Source organism: Oryctolagus cuniculus, chromosome 13 (assembly GCF_964237555.1).
Source record: "Oryctolagus cuniculus chromosome 13, mOryCun1.1, whole genome shotgun sequence".
Taxonomy (NCBI): Eukaryota; Metazoa; Chordata; class Mammalia; order Lagomorpha; family Leporidae; genus Oryctolagus; species Oryctolagus cuniculus.
In genome coordinates, this window is record NC_091444.1 from 31,816,488 (window position 1) to 31,837,833 (window position 21,346).

The 21,346-nt window shown below is 34.7% G+C and overlaps 1 protein-coding gene across 3 annotated transcripts in view; it reads right to left on the reverse strand.

Annotated features, from left to right (window-relative positions):
- GPATCH2 (G-patch domain containing 2) overlaps positions 1-21,346 on the reverse strand; it is a 180,601-nt gene that overhangs the window by 141,915 nt on the left and 17,340 nt on the right. The window contains exon 7 of one of the 3 annotated variants that reach the window (XM_070055324.1): positions 613-21,239. The exons of the other annotated variants lie outside the window; for them this stretch is intronic. Within the exon in view, the coding sequence (XP_069911425.1) occupies positions 21,207-21,239 (33 nt within the window). The 3' untranslated portion in view covers positions 613-21,206. Of the gene's footprint in view, positions 1-612; positions 21,240-21,346 lie in introns of those variants that run through there. 3 annotated transcript variants of the gene reach the window in all.

Consider the following 21,346-nt stretch of genomic DNA (forward strand, 5'->3'; position numbering starts at 1 on the left):
AGTAATGGTGACCTGGGATTGTAACGACAGAGAGAAGGAGGAGGACTGAGGGAGGAAGACAGTGAGGGAAGAAAGTATGGTTACCTTCTTAGAACTGTACTTATGAAATTCATGATGTCTGTTCTATTGATATTAATAAAAATTTTTAAAAAATTTATAAAGGAAATAGAAAGGAATGGCACAGATAGATCAATGAAGAACAATTAAATCCCTGCAGGGACATAGAGTCTTTTCAGTACCACAGCCAAGGATCCAAATGTGAAGGACAACTAACAGCAATTACATAATTACCATATCTGGACAGCACCTTACCCAATGATGAAAACAATCAAGAGTGCTAACCTACCTACTGGAAGCAAGCTATTCAAAGGGTAACTTTTTTAAGTACATAGTTATATTTTTAAACATTATTATTTTGACTATTAGGATGACCTTGTCATTTTTTAAAAGGCTGACATTTTGCTTTTTTCAAATGAAGCTTTTTACCTATTAAAATTCAACCAAATCAATCCAGGGTGTGACATTCTCTGAAAAATGCCAATCACATAGTTAAATGCTTATCAAAATGAAAAAGTGAAAAAAAAAAAAAAAGAAATGTCTAACCCAGTAACATCTTCTTCATAGTTCTTTATTCCTTTCTTAGCATCATCATTCATGTAAACAATTATATACAACTGAAATAAATGACAACCTTCAAAAATCATAGCCATTATAATAGGTAACAATTATACACATTTGTCAGTTGATATCAGCAGAGACGTTTCATTCATTCTGTCGAAAACAAATCATTTAATACAGAATAAATAATATTTTACTACAAACATATAAGACCAATAGTATACACTTTAAATCCAACTAAAACACAATCAAGTATGCAAGGCCAATATTAGTTATGCAAAGTCATTTATTTGTATGAACTAGATGGCAGACAACTCAAAACGACAAATGTAAAGCAAGTTCAATAAAGGAGAAACACTGAGAACTTATGAATAAAATACTCTATCAAGAAAAGGTTTTAAAAAGTGAGACTTGGCACATGAGACCTATTCTTTAAAAACCTGATAAAAGTTCTGAGTCCCACGTGGTGGTATTAGACATGTTTCTCTTACATGTGAAAGAATGTGAGCCCACATGTTCTTCATCTTCAGCAGGACCTTATCGAGCCCATATGTTATTCCAAGTCATTTAAAAATCTTCAACAGGACCTTTATCCCCTTCATTAAAATGTCTAATTTCCAGGCAACTCATGGTGTGTTTCTTTATACCTCTTCAGTCTTACATTACTGTCTCTTCTACAAATTCTACTCCAGAATGCCTAAGTGCCTGTGGCTACCAGCTCACACCATGCTGCTTCAAGCCAAAAGTCCTCACATGCTTTCCACTCTGTGTAAAGTGCTAATTCTATTGCTCTTCACTTGAATAGCAGCAACTACCTTGCCAAGACTAAACTCAAGTTCTATCTCCTTGGCAAGTCATTTCCAGATTGTAGAGATTGTCATTTCACTGATAAATGACCACCCTCACCTCACCTCCCAACACACAGAGGAATATAGATTCACTAGAATCTACTGAGTCTTTGTTTTTTATATTACTATTGAAATAAGTCCGTATTAATTCTTTTTAAAGGCCCAAGAACCTAGTTGTACTTAAATCTACATTTTAGCACATTGGAAAATATGTATTTAGAAACATATTTAGATCTCTAAGGTTGAGAAAATAAATAGATGATGTTTCCCAGATCCCAGTGAAAATCCATATATTCTACTCTTCTTACTTGGAAACCTCTGATCCATCTTTCAGTATTTCCTTAACATCATTTCCTTGATCATCAACTAAAGGTAGGTATAGTATCTCTTATCTCTGTGTTGTAATTCTCTATACCTATTTCTATAATTAGAGTGAAGGCTCTTCTAGGGGCAAGGACAAAAACTACTTCAGAATTGTCTATTCCATTCATATAAAAGTGCTTGACAAATAACAGGCAATCTTTGCCTTGTAAGCTTTACAAAAGCAGGGGTTTTTTGGTGTGTGTTTTGACTTGTTAATGGTTCCCAAGTATTCAGTATGGTGCCTGAAACACCAAGTTGTACTCCATGAGTACAACTATGTGCTAATCAGTGTTTAAGAAATGCTTTATAAACTAAAATGAACTGTATGATTGGAAGATACCCAATTTTTGTAAATATCTCCAAATTTTGAAGTGCAATATGTATAGAACCTTGTAACCAAACATATACACAGCTGGAGAGTTATGTATTAATGAAGAAAGATAATTATTTGGGTGAAAAACCTACAATAGAATAAGTCTGTTACTTTATAAATAAACAAATGCTCTAAAAGCCAGTCAAATGAAATACAGAAAGAACTTTAAGGGAGTTTCTTTTCAATGAACTTATGCCAGGCAACTTACTGAGCAATACTATTTCATTATCTTAATGACTGATCTTCTCAGAAAAGGCATCTATTCCTTACTGTAATTTTAAGAAAGTTAAATGAGATCAAAACATTTATCCTCTATTTCTTGATGAGTGCAATGTACCATTCAGATAATAAATGCTGAATTAAAAAATTCTTCATTCATTTGTATTCAGTTAATCTAATGCAGTCAAGTTTCAATGAACTAGTACTAGAGGTAAGCTTGTGCCTTACTTATTTTTGAAAATCAATGTATCGGTTTTGGTAACACTCGCAGAAGATAATTTTTTCTCTTATCAAGGTCATCTGTTACCAGCTGTTCTTGCACAGATGCTTATTTCACTGGCAAATATGAGAAATATAAAAGGAATACAGAGACATTAGGGTCTGCTGGGTCTCTGATTTATTTTAAACTGTTGAGCTACGACTATATTACTTCGTTTTAAAGACCCAAGAATTAACTGTAGCTAAATCCAAGTTTTAAAAGTAGTTTCAAGTACATTGGATTTAGTTTCTAAGGATGAGAAAATAAATAGGACACATTTCCCAGATCTCAGGGAAAAGAATCATTAAATCTCAAGCACTGGGGTTTTCTTCAGCCAACTGTCAAACATCAGAGGGAAAAGCAATTGAACAGAATAGGGACTAGGCCGCCGCAGCTTACCAATGCAAAGATAACAGGGAAATAACATCTTAACAGCAAAATGCCTAAAATCCCAATTAACTATAACAGTGCTTCTATGGTCAACTCTATCTGAAAAGGAGTTAAGACAAAACTATGCATAGAATATACACAAAACGTTTTTACTGGAGAACTAAAAGACAAACTATGGTCCACATAATCCTTTTTCTATTTTTCCTATCTCCTGCATTCTGATCAAGGAAATTGCTTAAAATGCAAGCATTCCATTTCCCTCATGATGCATTTAAACTTCACGTGCCCACTGAAATCATCTGCTCACTCATCCACCTTCCCAAAGTTCATTAAGTATTTGCAACATGCAATGTTTTGTGGAAATGCAATGAAGCCTTTTTCAGCTTAAGCTAGGATAGGGAAGATGAAATACACAAGGAGGTGGCAGTAACTGGCCACTAGTTGGCCAGTGCTTTTTTTTTTTTTTTTTTTTTTTTAAATCACAGGATCATAAAAGGGGTTTGAAATTGAATACCATTAGTTAGGGAATGAACTTTCTAGCATGCCTATATATCCCTAACACCAAGCTACTTCACACAGGTATATCATTTGCCTGGTCCCTGAAGGCATTTGAGCTTTGGACTCTTGAGGTAAATGATTAATAATAGCTTCTTTACAGTCCACAAAATCCTATTATATACATTATTTCATTTTATCTTTTATTATCCCTATTTTAAGGATGAGGAAACTGAAGCTCAAAAAAGTGATTTCTCCAAGGTCATACAGCTAGTAAATCATGGATCTGAGAGAAGTTATTCTGCTTTCTAGATGCATGTTTTTTGCACTACACCAGAAATGACTAAAACACAGATCTTTCAGTAACCAAGTGATGGAGAGAAAGATGCCCCTGAATGAGACCAGAGATGCCTCTAGCAGTTTTATGAGGAGGGAGTTCTTTGGGTCAATGGGGGCATGCCCTCAGAAGGTGGTTCTTGTGAGAGCTTTGAGGAGGTCATGAACTACGTTCTTTCTCCTTCCTGGCTTGTGATGTGATCACTGTCAACATACCCACCATAGAGGCCGGTGCTGTGGCGTAGTGGGTAAAGCTGCCGCCTGCAGTACTGGCATCCCATATGGGCGCCAGCTCGAGACCCAGCTCCTCCACTTCCGATCCAGCTCTCTGCTATGGCCTGGGAAAGCAGTACAAGATGGCCCAAGTCCTTGGGCCCTAGCACCCACGTGGGAGAACCGGAAGAAGCTCCTGGCTCCTGGCTTCAGATCGGCGCAGCTCTGGCTGCTGTGGCCCTCTGGGGAGAACCAGCAGATGGAAGAGCCCTCTCTCTCTCTCTCTCTGTGCCTCTCCTCTGTGTAACTGTGACTTTCAAGTAAAATAAATAAATCTTAAAAAAAAAAAAAAAAACCATACCCACCATAAGCAGCGATCACTATACACTGGACTACAGAGCCACTGGATCCTGTAACCTCAACTGTAGGCTAAAAATATCTTCTTTCTTGTAAGAAACTCCTCTTTGGTACTATAGTTGAAATAATGAAAAGCTAATATATAATACTAATTGTCCTCCTTAAAAACACTCATTTTGCATGAAGTTAGTAAAATTTCCCTGGCAATTAACAACATTTCAGTATCTAGAATGAGGTATCATTCAACTGTAAGATTAGAGAGACAGGAGAAAACAGGCAAGTATACTGCTGGTCAGAATCTGCACACTCAACCTCAGTTCTGCCTTGTATTAGTCATGTCTGTTCCTATCTTCTACAAATTGTAACTTCCTCTTTTGGAACGTGGGTATGATAAACTTGCTCCTCACAAAACTGAAAAAGACATAATTGTGATATTTTATAGTCACTGTTATAGTTTTCATTGTTGACAGTCATTACACTCTAAACTCTTAGCAATATATTGACTCTTTATTAGCCAATGCTTATAAAATAACCAGAGGAATACCACTAAAAATTAAAATTGGTATCTTAAAAGAAAGGCATACACATTATAGTTTATCTTTTTCTTTCTTAACTTAAAGAAGCATGATTTGATTAACTTTCAAACTATGGGATGGGAAGAACAAATTAGGAAATCCAGAAGCTTTTACAGCAAGCTAAATTTATTAAAATTTATTTATTAAAATCTATTAAAGGAGGTGATAATTACATTCTAAAATTTGTAGTATGTATATTATGTGTAGAAAACTAAATTGATTTTATACATGTAGAATACAATGAAAAAAACAACAATCTGGAAATGTATATTTAGAGATTAAAATATACACCTGGAAAATAAGACTACTAAGGGAAAGGCCTTTGTGTAAAAACATAAAATACTGCTGATTATTTCTTAATTTTAATGCCACTTCTGAGGTACTGCTATCAACAGAAAGTAGAAGTAGGTTCCTATTATAATCAACATCTGACCCTAAATCAAATAAGCATTTCCTTCCTTTGTATCAAATACTTATATGAAATGGTGCCATAACCCCACGTATCTCTTTCACCCTTACTCCTCCTGTCTTTAAATCACAAATGGATCTATGGCAACAATATCCTAACAACCTCCTAAATGCTTGTTTTATGAATCTGGCCCTTATTCAAGAAGTTACACTGAAAAGTCTTTTAATCTTCTGAAAAGAATTTAGTGGATTGTATTTAAGTTCAAGTTCAAGGGTATTAAAATGTACAAAGGAGAGTGAAAAAGGTGCCAGGTTATAGATTTTAACTTCTTAACTAGGAAATTGACTCAAAATAGATTTTCTAATTTACAATGAATCAAAAGAGAAAACATTAGACCATAGCAAAAGTGGCACAAATGTATCAAAAACCAAATGAATAAACATTTGAGGAGATTTATTATTAGAAATTGCAATAAATTTTGGAAAGATGAATTGATTTTAGTTAAAAGGTATAACTGACAATTTATTGGGCGGGAAGATGCATTATTTTCCAATTGTTATCCATCTACAGTAAAACTGATTTGTGTCCTATTGTATTTTATGGAAAAGGAGAGTGCAACTTTCAGTGATTTAGATTAAATGTATTAATCATAACCAAGCACTGTGAACTATATATCTACTATTAAAGAAGATTTTTGACATTTAATTCTGTAGCAATATTTTGGCTCTGTACCACTCTTCCTAAATCCAATTCCTGCTACACTTGGCAGATTTCTTCCTTTTAATTTTATGAGGCTTAAAGTAGCATTTAACCACCCATGCGGTAAATAATGCGGGATTAGAAATATTTAGTGTTTTGTTTCCCTTTCAAGAGTGGTAATCCATCAAATCCAAAAATGTTCTCTAAAATTTTTCTATACTTTTGGCAATCTCTAATATAGGGTATCATAAAAACTATAAAATTAAATAAAATGCATAGCAGCCAGAATAGATATGCTTTTCCTGCATTAACCTAAAGAGCAGGTATATTCACTTTGAATCAGAAACATAAAATCCTTTTTGAAGAACCAAACAAAATTTAAAAAAAATAAGATTAAAACATGATAGTTTAGAATTTTATAATTTTAATCTCTCAGTAACAAATCTCAATGGCTATACAAATAAATTCTAAGCAGGGTAACAATTTAACATCCATTCAAAGCACATACTACTGTAAGACAAAATATTAAGAGTTGTGTAGAGGAGCCATCACTGTGGTGCAGTAGGTTAATGCCCTGGCCTGAAGTGCCGGCATCCTATATGGACACTGGTTTAAGTCCCAGCTGCTCCACTTCCTGTCAGCTCTCTGCTGTGGCCCTGGAAAGCAGTGGAGGATGGCCCAAGTCCTTGGGCCCCTGCACCCACGTGGAAGACCCAGAAGAAGCTCCTGGCTCCTGGCATCGGATCGGCATGGCTCTGGCCATTGTGGCCATCTGGGGAGTGAACCATCAGATGCAAAACCTCTCTCTCTTTCTCTGCCTCTCCTCTCTCTGTGTAACTCTGACTTTCAAATAAATAAACAAATCTTTAAAAAAAAAAAAAAGAGTTGTGTAGAACAATTATTGAACATCAAGGTACATGGCTAAATGTCCAATAAATGTAAACATAAATTTGAATGTAACATGATGCATATTTATTCTCAACAAAAAAATTCAAATCATAATATCTTATACAAGTAAAACATAAGGCAAATATGAGTAATAACTTATGAAGCTAATGCTTAATACAGAACAGTTATGAAGTATTTTTGTATTTTACATGTAGCCTTAAAAGTAACTAAAATCATAATCTTAAACTGCATATTGTTAAGATATCAAAATAACCACTAAAAGTAAAATTCTTTAAAGAAAATCAAATTCCAACTTTTAAATTTTAATTTATATAAAACGTTAATTTTGGTATTAATGAATCCAAATTATATAGCAATCACACTATAACTTCATGTGGTACTTAGAGATACAGCAAATAAGGTACCCTGTTAAGTGAATGATTATCTATATGTAATCTATATATAAAACAAATGCTCCAGATATGAGTAAAGTCTGTAATTTACTCAAGACCCAGTGATGTCATATATTCATGATTATAACATCTAATTTCTTCATCTATGTTCATACATTAATTCATACATAATGTAAGTCATAATAAGTATCCTGAAAATAAGTTGATGTCTAGGTACTGACTAAATAGATTAAAGGATTATCTATTAGAAACAAGATAATCCTAAAAGAAAGTGTATGGATATTTATGAAAAAGGTAAAGGTACCTTTTTCACATATGAATTGTCTGCTTTTTACTTCTTGTCCTTGATAGTGCTATATTTTCGAACTGTAGGTAATATATTGGGAGAATATTTTGGAAAAAAAACTTAGCAAGACAACTAACAACTTCAAGAACATTCCAGTGGAAAGTAAAAGTATTTCACTAACAAACTTATTATATTAATTAATATTTCCTGAAATCAATTTCAAAAAGTTAAGCATGTACTTCTTTTGGGAAGCTATATAAAGAAAGAGCATTAGTTAAGGGGAAAAATGTCTGATATTGGTATATGTCAAATTTATGGCTTGAACTAAATTATTTATACCAATGCAATCTGTAACAAATTGAAAGGGTTAATTAAGCATTCAACAATAAAATTTTTTGATAATTCCTCAAATGAGAACACAATCAAATTTTGAAATAGGTGACTTTTACAAGTTGATAAGAAATTTAAGTTTCAGGTCTCCTGATGCTATCCAAATTAACAGTTAAAACAGCAAAATCACATCACTTAAGCTCCTTCTGAAAGTACAGAAAAAAGGGACAATTTCTGAAAATTTTAATTTATAAACGATTGGTGTTCAAAATATCTGACTCTAATCCTTTATGTAACCAATTCTTTTAAAATTACTATTTGGCTCAATAGGCTAATCTTCCACCTGCGGCACAGGCACCCGGGGTTCTAGTCCTGGTTGGGGCGCCGGATTCTGTCTCAGTTGCTCCTCTTCCAGTCCAGCTCTCTGCTATGGCCCAGGAGTGCAGTGGAGGATGGCCCAAGTGTTTGGGCCCTGCACCCGCATGGGAGACCAGGAGGAAGCACCTGGCTCCTGGCTTTGCATCGGCTTAGAGCGCTGGCCATAGCGGCCATTTGAGGGGTGATCCAATGGAAGGAAGACCTTTCTCTCTATCTCTCTCACTGTCTAACTCTGCCTGTTAAAAAAAAAAATTGCTATTTGGGGGGTCTAGCACTGTGGTACAGTAGGCTAAACCTCCACCTGTGGCACCAGCGTCCCATATGGGTGCCAGTTCATGTCACTGCTGCTCCTCTTTGGATCCAGCTCCCTGCTATAGCCTGTGAAAGCAATAGAAGATGGCCCAAGTGCTTGGGCCCCTGCACCCACATGGGAGACCTGGAAGAAGCTCCTGGCTCGCGGCCATGTGGGGAGTGAACCAGTGGATAGAACACCTTTCCTCTCTCTCTCTCTGTAATTCTACATCTCAAATAAATAAATGAAATATATATTTTTAAAGATTTATTTTATTTATTTAAAAGACAGAGCCACAGAGAGAGAAGTCTTCCATCCACTGGTTCACGCCCCAGATGGCCGCAACAGCCGGAGCTGCGCTGATCTGGAGCCAGGAGCCAGGAGCTTCTTCCGGGTCATCCACATGGATGCAGGGGCCCAAGGACTTGTGCCATCTTCCACTGCTTTCCCAGACCATAGCAAAGAGCTGGATCTAAAGAGGAGCTGCTGGGACCTGAACTGGCGCCCATATTGGATGCCGGTGCTTCAGGCCAGGGCTTTAACCCACTGTGCCATAGCGGCTGGCCCCATAAATAAAATATTTTAACAAAAGTAAAAAAGAAAATCGCTTTTTGGGAATGCATAAAATGGGGATTATAATGATACGTACATAATAGGATGGATAGTGATTATAAAGGTGCAGCTTACAAAATACTAAGTGCTATTCAAATATTGTCACTAACATTTTATAATAGAAAAGAACAGAAAATGAGTAACAGAACATTTTTTTCCAGTATATTTGAGAAAGAAAAGATTTAAATGTCAGTAAGAACCTAATAAGTTGAATCAACAATTACCAAAGGATAGTGCAGAAAAAGGAAGTGAGGTAGGAGTGGAAGAAGGAAGAATTAATTGGAAGGGTGATCAAGAGTACCTTTATATGGTAAAGAACTATTGCATTGAAAAAAGTGCATGTATAATATATTAATTTGATTAAACAAACCTAAATAATCACATAGCTGATGAATTCATTGCTTTGACCAAAATATGTAAAGCATTAGAACTATCCAATTACCCAATTTAAAAAAATGGAAATTATATTTTACTCTTGCAGAGGAGTCCGCATAGTATGATTGTTAAGTCCTTGGAAAGCGTCCACAGGAGTAGAATTTAACTTGACACTACAAATTACCAGCTGTGACTTTGAGCAAATCATTTAAGTCATTTTTCCCTAGTTTTCTGGTCCATAAAATGAAGAGACAAGTAATTTTGACCCCAGTGGACTTTTTGTGAATATAGAATGAATTAATACACATAAAGAGGTAAGAACATTACAGGGCAAGTAGTAAGATAATAATGTCAAATAATGCTGTAAGCCATTAGAATTAACAGTAATCAAATATTTCTACCCTTTCACATTAGTTTAACACAAAATAAAAGCTTATATAAAAAATAAATTTTTAATAACATACATTTCCATGAACTTTTTGAAGCCTTTTTGCAAAACATAATGAACTATTATGCTACCAAATAAATAAAAATGTAAGTATTATTACAATCTCTCAAATACTTTGTTAGAGTATGAAAAGCACAGTGCAGAGTTAATAGATACTATATTTGCACAGACTGGCCTAGAATAGACTGGGTTTAAGGGAGGACTTTCCACTGGATATTTTTTGTCCCATTTGAATTTTAAAAACTGTGTAACCACTACTTTACAAAACAATAACAATTAAAGACACTGGTGGGGCTTTCGTGTAAACATAACACAGTGGTCATACACTTATTTCAGCTCTGTCTCATAACCCTATCTAAATGCAACTAAAGGGGTAAAAAGCTATAACTCTACAAGAGCAAAGAGAATACAAAAGAAGATACCACCAAAGAAGAGAAGTCAATAAAATCTGAAAATGAAAATCAAAAGGATTTAAGACTGGTTGCTCAGTTTGTCCTTTGTGCAACCAGGTGAGAAGATGGCAATAAGCCACAAGATGATTGAAGCACCAAACTCCAGAAAAGCTCAGGAATTAGAGGCTCTACATGCCTCTTAAACAGGCACCTAGTGGAAAATCTACTTTTAGAAAGGCTGATTTCTAGATCCCACTACTCAGCTCAAACAGTCATACATTACTACTCCTATTCCATATGCCAGTGAAAGTTCAAACTGTATTCTATGAAGGTGTTGAACTATAGAGTTAGCTATCATAGACCACTTGCTATAACTTTACTGAAGTCAGGGAAGGAAAGAGCAAGTGAGCCTCGGAAAATCTCCTGTTACCTGCTTTACAAAAGAAATGCTGGCAAGTGGACTCCAACACCATCCTACCTTCACTCTAAGTGACCTGAGGGAGATTATCCTCTCTGCAGTTGGTCAAAGGAAATCCCTATAACCCTATGGATGGCAACATTTAAAGACTCCGCTCCCCCTGCCCATCCCAGCAACCAAGAGGTCAGCAAGCCCAGCATCTGCACTGCAGGCATCTGATCAGCTTTTTAGTGCTCTCTCAAATGAAATCTTATATGCTATCATTTCATGAAATACATGAAATGATAAACTAAAAACATGAATGACTTTAATACTAATATTTGGTGGCAAGGATGCTGCTACATATAGTGGCACTGGCAATATAACTGGTGGCAAAAACTTCCTTAAAAAACAAAGTTACACCCACTAAATCACCATCAACACTTAAAAACCTATTAACATATGCTATGTGTTAAGTTTGGACTCCGAATATTGGAGTGTTACAGGCAGTTAGGAATATAATACAAAAACAAGCAGAAGAGTAACAGTATAAAATAACAGGTTATGCACAAATGAATGATTAAATGGTAAAAATGGCGCGTGCAATGATATTTCAGGTGATAAAGTGGCCTCAGAAGTGTGGAGATTAGGGATGGTTTTGAAGAAAAAGTCCAGAATTAAACTGTTCATTGAAGAGTATGAATTTAGCATGAAGAAGAGGAGAGGTTACACTGTTGTAAGCAAAGGCATAGAAAAAATGAATATGGTTGAATATGGGAAGATCTGAGGAGGAGTGGAGGCCCCAAGAACCTAAGACCATCTGGAAAGGATTAAAGTGTTGTGGGTAGGTGAAGGTAGAAAGCAACAAATCTTAATTTTGTTATAAAGACACAGAAAACTATTTTTCCAGTAGGTGGTGACATGGTGGTAACAAAATAGTGCCTAAACTTACTTGATTAGGTGTTGACATTCTAACCTTGTTTTAGAAATGTTCACTTGAAGTTACATGTGATATGAATTAGAGGCAGGAAAATCAGAGACCAGGGAGGAGACTAATGTGCTATCAAAATGCTAAGTGTAGGAGGGATAACAGCAGGGCAATGACAGATGCACTTGGAAAGATGATACTGTTAAGGCACAAAGAGAAATAGAGTCAGGTGTATAGAAAGAGTGGAGGAGTACAAAGACAACAGATAAAACCAAAGTTGAAGTTGAAGAATGAAAAATGACCTACAATCAATGCTTCCCTTAACAAATCTAATGTCTCCTTTTTTCCCTCTCCTTTCCCATTGTTACTAATCAAACTACAATATACTTGAGGACAAAGACATCTCTGACAGATTTTGTTTCCCTGGCTCCTCACACAAAACATTATAACACAAGACCTCAAACTTTCATAACGTGTATGAACTGTTGCATCAACCAATTTGTGGCTGAGAATACAATTAAGCAAGACCCTAAATTTCTGAGTCAAATGAAAATATATTTATTTATTCATCTGATAAATAATACAAAATTCTCTCAAATGTTTTTGTGGATCATGAAATTAGAAGAGTTTAACAAGAATATATGTAAATAAAATGAGAGGAAGTCTAAAGTAATAAATGTTTAGTTTTTAAAGAATATCTAAATTCTTAAAAAAAAACATGTACATATTATTAAAATTTACTGCAATTACATTGTAACCTAAGTATAAATATTTCTGTAAGACCACAATTATGTTTACCCGAAACATTTTAATAGTAAAAGGTCTATAACCAATTAGGGGATTTAAAAATGCATTTTTTAGAGCAAGATGTCACATTGTAATGACACAAGTAATTACTCTTCTATTATACAAAAAAAGGTTACACTTCTACTTTATTTGTCCACCAAGTGCTGATCAGTATTTCAGAAAATTGTGATTTAACAGCAACAAAAATTTCAAAAGTTTTCTCAGCTTAAAAAGTGGATGAACACCTGTTACCATGTACCCTTGGCTTCTCAGAACTCCTTTTCCTGGAGGACAGGCAACAACTGCCTGGTTCTGCTAACTGCAATACAGGGATCCCTTCTATCCACACAATTTCTTTGCGAATTCTCAGTTGTTTAAACTGACCTTCAGTTGGAGGATTTGCAGGTGACTTCAGTATAGAAAGCACTTGTTAAATATTATTTGGAAGTGTTCTACCCATCATTGATTTTGAACTTTTTGGATAATAGGTATCTAACATATCTGAAGGCAAATTAGAAAACTGAGTTTTATAGACCATCAGAATAATTCTATCAGCAACATAAAAGGCAGAAAACCAGAGTTGAAGCTTCTTAGAAAGTAAAATGCAGCATTTCTGTTTCCCTGATTTTGATTTAAAAAAGAAAAATAATGGGAATTCTGGCAATGTCACTACCATTTTAAAGGGCACAAAAGAAAAGATGTAGAGAATCCATAGGTGGAGTCAAATGATTATTAATCAGCTGCCTTAATTTCTAAAGAAAGTACATTTTAGAACACATTTTAAGAGTTTCTTACATTTTTGAAATGTAAACCAATGAGATAGGAGGCAGTTGTGACAGCTGAAGTAGTTTGGTCCCTGCCACCTATGTGGGAGACCCGAATTAAGTCTCAAACTCCCAACTACGGCCCTATGGCTATCACAGGCATTTAAAGAATGAAACAGTAGATAGGAGGGCTCTCTGTTTCTAAAAAAATAATAATAATAATAAAAATTTAAAAAGATAACCATAGTTCAATAAATATTTTAAAAGAACTTCATATGTTTGCAAATTCAATATTTTTAAAGGGGTTTATGAAAAAGTCCACTGATCAGATCCTCAAAAAACAAGCTATTTCTTTACAAATAAGAGGAAATCTAAGAATTTCTACATGAATACTAAAGTGAAAAAGAAAACAGAAAGCATGGCATGTTGTGTATTTACAAATATTCTAAGAGTGGTTGCAATGCAAAATCTTTCAGTAGCCATGAAAACGGAAGAGCAAACTGCTAACTTCTATAGCAAAGTTCTTACATATTAAATTTCAGCACATACACTAATTGTGATTAAATCTCCCTAAAGGAGCACTCAAATATCTATATGGCATACGCAAACTTTCTTTAAAAACATTCAAAGCATTAGTAATCATGCAATATTCTGTTAAAAAAAATGATATTCTTTCACCGTTGGCAGGCCTGTGTATAAGCTTAAAAGCTTCAGTCATCCTAGTCAGGAATCAGGAAAGTCAGCTAAAACCTAACACAATTTCTTGAATGAATACTCTGATTACTGAACACACTTGCTCCTTCCCCGACGTTGTTACAAGAGCAATGTGAAGAAAGGTTCTACCCCAGCCAAGACTGAAAATTATTGCAGCCTACAGATCATATTTTCTCCAATCACCTTCATGTCTTATAATTAATTCTCTAACACATTACCCAGCTTAATTTTCTCCATGGTCATCTTTGTTTTCTTACTTTCCTCCAACCCCTCAGCCAGGTTGATTTTTATTCACTAAAATGTAAGCTCCAGGAGACCATGTCTGTCTTGTTTACCACTGTAACACCCAACACCTAGAACCAGCATAACTGGCATCAATAAGTCAATGGCAAATGAATGGGTGGCATCCCAAAGTTGATCCAGATATTAAGTCCTGTAAAATAGAGAGGCTCAGTCTAATCTGTGGGTGCTACCTAATGGATGAATAGGTATGGACCATTGACTCCTGATATAGTGCATTAACTTATATAACCACTTAAGATTTCCTCTAAACTACTACTGTCAGTGTGATTTTCAAAGTTCAAACTGATTACTTTAACCCTTCAGAGATTACATGGGTTCACAAAATCCACAATGATCCAACCCCTGTTCAAGGTATCAACCAAACCCATTCTGTTATATATTCCTCCACACAAGCAGGCATTATATACCTCAGCATTAGTGGATTTATAATTTTATGAAAAGCTTATGCTGTTTTAACTTAAGTATTAAAAATGACTTTTGGTTGCCAATTCCCATCCCCAGTGAATTAGTGAGCTTCAATTAATTCTTAAATACCCAGATAAAGCATCTTCACCTTGTATGAGGTCTTCCCAGAATTTTCCCAATTTACATGAGAAAATGGAGGAAAAGTACATAAGACATGCAGACAACATCAACACAGTTGAACAAAAGTGGTGATGTGACAGTGATGAGGCACATTATAAAACAGGATGGAATGAACTACCACTACCTGTTGTCTCCCAGAATGCACATTAGGAGGAAGTGCAAATCAGAAGTGGAGCTGGAATTCAAACCTAGGCACTCTTGATATGAGATGTGGGTATTCTAACCAACACCTTAACCACTGTGTGAAACGCCTGTGCCTCCTGCCAGGTTTTTAAGACTAAGCATGGAGCACATAAGAAACATTCAACAACTATTGACTGAATAAATGAATATACTACTCTATCTGTGCAATTTGAATTTGTGAATATCAACCCCACTTTTAATAAAATATATCAGAGTACCAATATTGATATTGATATTGCTTAATGGAACTGACGGACAACTTGTTGGGTTCATTGTTTCAAATATCAATTATGGATATGGATTTATACTGTAGGCAATGATTGAGTGACACCAAAATACAGAATTGTAAATCAAACAAGAGATACTATTATAATGTCTTTTGTAAAAGAAATAAATATTCTATTAAGTTTTATTTTTCTCTGGTATATAATCAGCTTTATCTCAAAAGAAGTAGTAAGAAAAAAGTATCAGTTTCTAAAGTGAAATCTGAATCTCAGGGCAACTCGGATAAGATGAATGCTCAATTAACACACACAGTAATTAATCAGAATTTATGTGATATTTATAATATACTAATATGCTAAGTATGCAATCTTTTTATGCTTTCCAAAGTATTCAAATGTCTTTCAGGATACAACACAAGTATCAACTGACAGGGGCTTTAATGAAGCATTTTGGTACTGAATTTCACTGAAGAATTTTAGATAACTAGTCAGCACACAGTCAAATTAAAGGCTATTGGTATTTTCAAAAATCATTTTAGATTTGACTTTTTGCAACAATTTTTATCAAAAAAGAAAAAACGAAAAAGTTTATATAGTTGTTTTATTTAAACTAACTGTATTTTAAATGGTTCTTCTGTTGTAATAGGCTATAAATCAGAATAAACATTCCTAATTCAGTATCCTAAAAAAACCAAAAGTTTATCAAGATATATAGAGTAAATCATTACAATTTGAATATCATGATCAAAATGCCACTTATGCAATCCTTATTTTATTTGACTTTATAAGTGAAATAAAATCTATCATACTCCTTCTATCCTGGCTCAAGATACTGAACAGATATATTACTGTGTTTAAGGATGTTTTATTATGAATGTAGATTGCATTCTTACTTACATGGCATGCCAATATAAATTATAAGTCAATGTACAAATTTTTTTCAGATATCCTAACTTGATAAATTTGATATATCAATAAGAATTCAATTATATCAGTTTCATATTCTATGGCAAAATAACCACAAATACCACCACCACCATTTGCATTCTCATACAAAAAAATGAACTGCAAAATTATAAACACTTAAACAAAACCCTATAACTAATACATGCAATACCTCATGTAATACTTATATTGGCTTTCAACAAACCAAGGTTTAAGTAGAGTCATTTATTTCCCAATTTTTCAATAACACAATTTGAATGGTAACTCAGTGGACACAGGTTAACTCCTGTTGAAAGACAATGAGTTAGGCCGGCGCCGCGGCTCAATAGGCTAACCCTCCACCTTGCGGCACCAGCACACCGGGTTTTAGTGCTGGTCGGGGCGCTGGATTCTTTGCCGGTTGCCCCTCTTCCAGGCCAGCTCTCTGCTGTGGCCAGGGAGTACAGGGGAGGATGGCCCAAGTGCTTGGGCCCTGCACCCCATGGGAGACCAGGAGGAAGCACCTGGCTCCTGCCTTCGGATCAGCGCGGTGCGCTGGCCGCAGCGCGCCAGCCTCGGCGGCCATTGTAGGGTGAACCAACGGCAAAAGGAAGACCTTTCTCTCTGTCTCTGTCTCACTATCCACTCTGCCTCTCAAAAAAAAAAAAAAAAAAAAAAGACAATGAGTTAAAAAATTTTTTTCAAAACTCTTAAATACAGAAAACACTGATTAATTAGAATGTTTAGGAAGAGGGTATGCTGGCTAAGCTGGAACGCTTCACTCAAGTAAGATTACTTGGTAAGTATTCTATCCCAAAAAATGATCTGGTATCCTTATTGTGAGGGCTATTATTCTGTATTGTACAGAACACAGAAATCCTGGAAAGAAAAAAAGACTTAAGCTTAATCTTTTGGATAATGGTCCCAGGACAGTTCTTGGAATTGTCACTTGCTTAATTTGTGTAAAAGTAGTAAATAAAACAGGCTGGTTGGCTGGGCTCCAAGTAACTGGTGTTTTGTTTTAACTGAAAGATAGCATTAGTGATTCCTATTAATGTTATATTCTCAGGTTCTCTGCATTCACCCTCACATAAATGGACAGAATTATTTTTAACTACAAGATCAGTCTGGAGCCAAACTTCCCAAACAGTGAACAGTGTTTAAGTCTTTCAACAAGTGAATAGCTTAATGATTGGGGAGTGGAGTGATAGGTTAGCAGGGAGTTTAGAGCAATTTTTCAGAGTACAATTAAATTTTTGAGATTTAGTGCAGTAGCTGTCAATGTAAAATTCATTTCAAACTATTGTTCACAGACTATATTAAAGACAAGGGCCAGCTTGAATATAAATGAGGTATAAAAGAAACATAAAAGGCTGCTATATAAAGCACTTTAAATATTAAATATAAAAGAAATTATATATAAAATATGAACAGAAAAGTTTAAAGTCTAAAATTCTGCAGTTTGACCATGATACAAATGTTTTTTAAGTAACCAGCTTCTTGGACCAAATATACCTAACAATAATAGTAACTATCATTTATTTAACATATACACTATGCCAGAATGCTATTGTGCTCATTACATATAATCTAATTTAAGCCTGATAACACTTTTGCAAAGTAGGTACTGCTCATATTTAATAAAAGGAGAAAATGAGGTTTAACATATAATAACAAGTGACAAGAAGAATCAGAGTGTAGACTCACAGAAGTCTGACTTCAGAATCTAAATTTCCTACAATATCACTTTGATCTCTACAAAACTCAAAGCAGTCAATACTTATTCCACTTCATGGATTCCTTCTACATTGGCAAATTGGTCTACTGGCTAAGATTTATTTGTAACCCCGAAGCCAATATTCACAGATATTTTGCAGTCTTTCCTGGACATACAACGCACTGAAAATTGTGGGTGGCCTGACCGACATGTGCACTCCCAGTTGATCAACACAGTAACTCTGCTTTCTTGTTTTAGCTACCATAATGTAAACAAGTGTTCTTTTCGCTGTCCTTTTAGGGCTAGGTTTTATGTATTTTTGTACTTTTTGTTGGTGATTTCACTGTTTTGAATGGCCCAAAAGTATAGTGCTTTCTAGTATACCTAAGAACAAGAAGGCTTGGATATGTTTGGGGAAGAAATCATGTGTTTGATAAGCTTTGTTTAAGCAAGATTTATAGTGCTGTTGGGCATGAGTTCAATGTTAATGAGTCAAAATATATGTTAAATGTCTTTAGACACAAATATACGTAAAACAAGGTTATATGCTGATTAGCTGATGAAAATGTTGCCAGCAGGGGCTTGCAGAAACTGAACCGGTCTTTTCTTTAGGAGCCATGGTTCCAGAGAACCATGTTTGCAGAGATTTCATAGAAAAACTATAGTGAGCAACAAAAATTTACTGTAATCAAACTGGAAACTTTTCCTCTGAAAAATGTTTACATTAAGAATTCAGTAAAAGATTTTCCTTCTGTCATTTCCTTCAAAGATACTATATGATCACACTTTTGCTGGCGTCACTCATCTGCTTAAGAAATCTTTTGTTGCCATTCTGTTTAAGGGGTTGCAGCTACATGTATCCAACTAGCTCAGAATATTAATCTCTCTTAAAAGCAATGTGGCTTTCCAGCATAAAAGTCTAAGGTAATTAAATGTCATGTATTACCAGAGGTCATAAGTACTGTTTCTAAAGATGACTGTTTTCAAAGTTACAGTTTTTTACACTAGGTAGTTATACATAATATGAACAGTATAAGCAATACATTTAACAACAGAAACAACAAAAACAGCACAGCAAATTAGAAAAATATCAGCACAAATTGAAACTCTTACCTTTCTTGCCCAAGTCAGAGATTTTATTGGGGGAAAAAAATTACAGTACTTCAAAATTCAAACAAGGACAATTCAGGGTTGAGAAAATGAAAACCTGAAGGAGTCCATTGTCTTCAGTAAAATTTTGAATACAAAACGCAGAGCAGGAAAACAGTTTATGGCCTAATGCACTAGTTTCATGATAAACACACATATATAGTATATCTCCATCAAGTGAAACTTAATCACCTTTTTACAATTTAGAGAGGGAAGGCAGCTTTTAGTATGGTTAAGCCATGTATCATCAATACCATGAAGCTAGCCTATCAGTTGTAATAGCTTCTATAAAATACCACAGTGAGACCGCAATAAGCCTAGAAAATGGGCTACAAATCCCAGCTATGCTCAAGCAAGCAGTGAACCAAAAATAAAAATAGGTAAAACTGAACCAAGAACTAGAGAGCATTCATCAAGATTCATGAATGGTAAGGCAAAGTTCAAAGGCCAAGGTTTTAAAGTGACTTATTGAGGTCTAAGAGACAATCATTATACAAAATAAAATAAAAAAGCATTTATGTAATTCAGAAGAAAATTCATGAATTTCACTCCAAAGACAAAGCACAAAAAAGCTTACTTACAATTACCAAACACCACATTATTGTACCTATAAATATCACTTTAAATATGCAAAGGTAACGAGACTCAAAGTTGCGTTTCATCATTTTTAATCTCTCCAGTGCAGAGAAGCAATCTTTGGAGATGTCAAACATTTCCACTTAATACATTTGTTGAAATCTTTCTGTTTGATATTAACTTCAGGTAAAGGCAATGTCAACTTTTTAGTTTTCTTTTCCAATCATATTTAAGTTAACCATTAAATGTTGAATTAACAATTAATTGATCCATACAATAATATAAAAATACACATAATAAATCACATTGTTTCCATCAATTATTGGAACTTAATAAAAATATTAACGACTTTAATATAACCATTTTGAAGAATTCAAATGGCCTGAACTTAATATAGTTTCTAAATTATACCATAAATAGAAATGTTACATTTTCCCCACTGCTTGGTGAAAATGAGCTCATGCAAGTATTTTTGACACAGTGACACATATGGTCTGCCACTCAAAGGCTGTACAAGCAGCTCTCACTTTTAAACATGACAATATAATTCAGGGTCACAAAGTATTTGCAATAATACCAGTTTTCACATGATTTCACTAAGCTCTACACCAAAATAATTTTTGATGTGCTTTAGGTATCAGACAAAGCAGATAATTTAAAAGGTAATAGCAAATGATTCTATTAGTGCAGACTAGTTATCACTGTGGCTAGTTTAGAACTAGGATGATTTTTGCAGTACAATGAAAACTATACTATAAAATACAATGGGTTTGAAATACAGAGCAGATAATCCAAATAAAGAAAACTGAACAAAATACAAACTCTAGCAAAGATTATTGACCTTACCTACTACTAATCTTAGCCCTTATTGAAATACCCTGAGTAAAATGCAAATATTTTAAATAATGCTGGTTACTTAAGACTTCTCTAAAAATGAATCATAAATGTTAATGCATCAGCTTTTTTATTTACAACAGTTAGATATGCAAAAATTCATTCTTAACCATCACAGTATAAACATTAAGGAATACTTAGGTTAGGTCTGGAAGTTTTCAATTATTTAGCTTTTGTAAGCATTTTGGCAAAGCAAGTAATACATAAACGGAGTCAATTAAAAAACCATAAAAGAGAAAAATATATAAAATTTACAGTAGTTTCTATCCACCCCGGGCCAACCTAGATCCCTAGAAAGCCTCCTCACTCAGGTTCACTTCTGACTAAAAAGGAAGAATACCAGTCCTCCAGCAAAAACAGCCCCATCTTTTCATCAAAGAGGCTCTCACTTCAATGATATTCCTCCAGGGAAGAGGACAGGAGCCAGGTTCCCTCGAATGTCATTCCCCAGATGTTCAAAACGTAACTAATTTATTAGCATTAGAAGATTTTGTTTATAGGGGAATCTCACTGGTCCAGTTTGTAGCCTACAAAAAAATGGATTATTTTTAAGTATAACATTAGAAAATGAATAAAGGATGAGGATGTGGCTTTTATTCCATAGAAATGGAAACATTCCCAAACATGACAATTC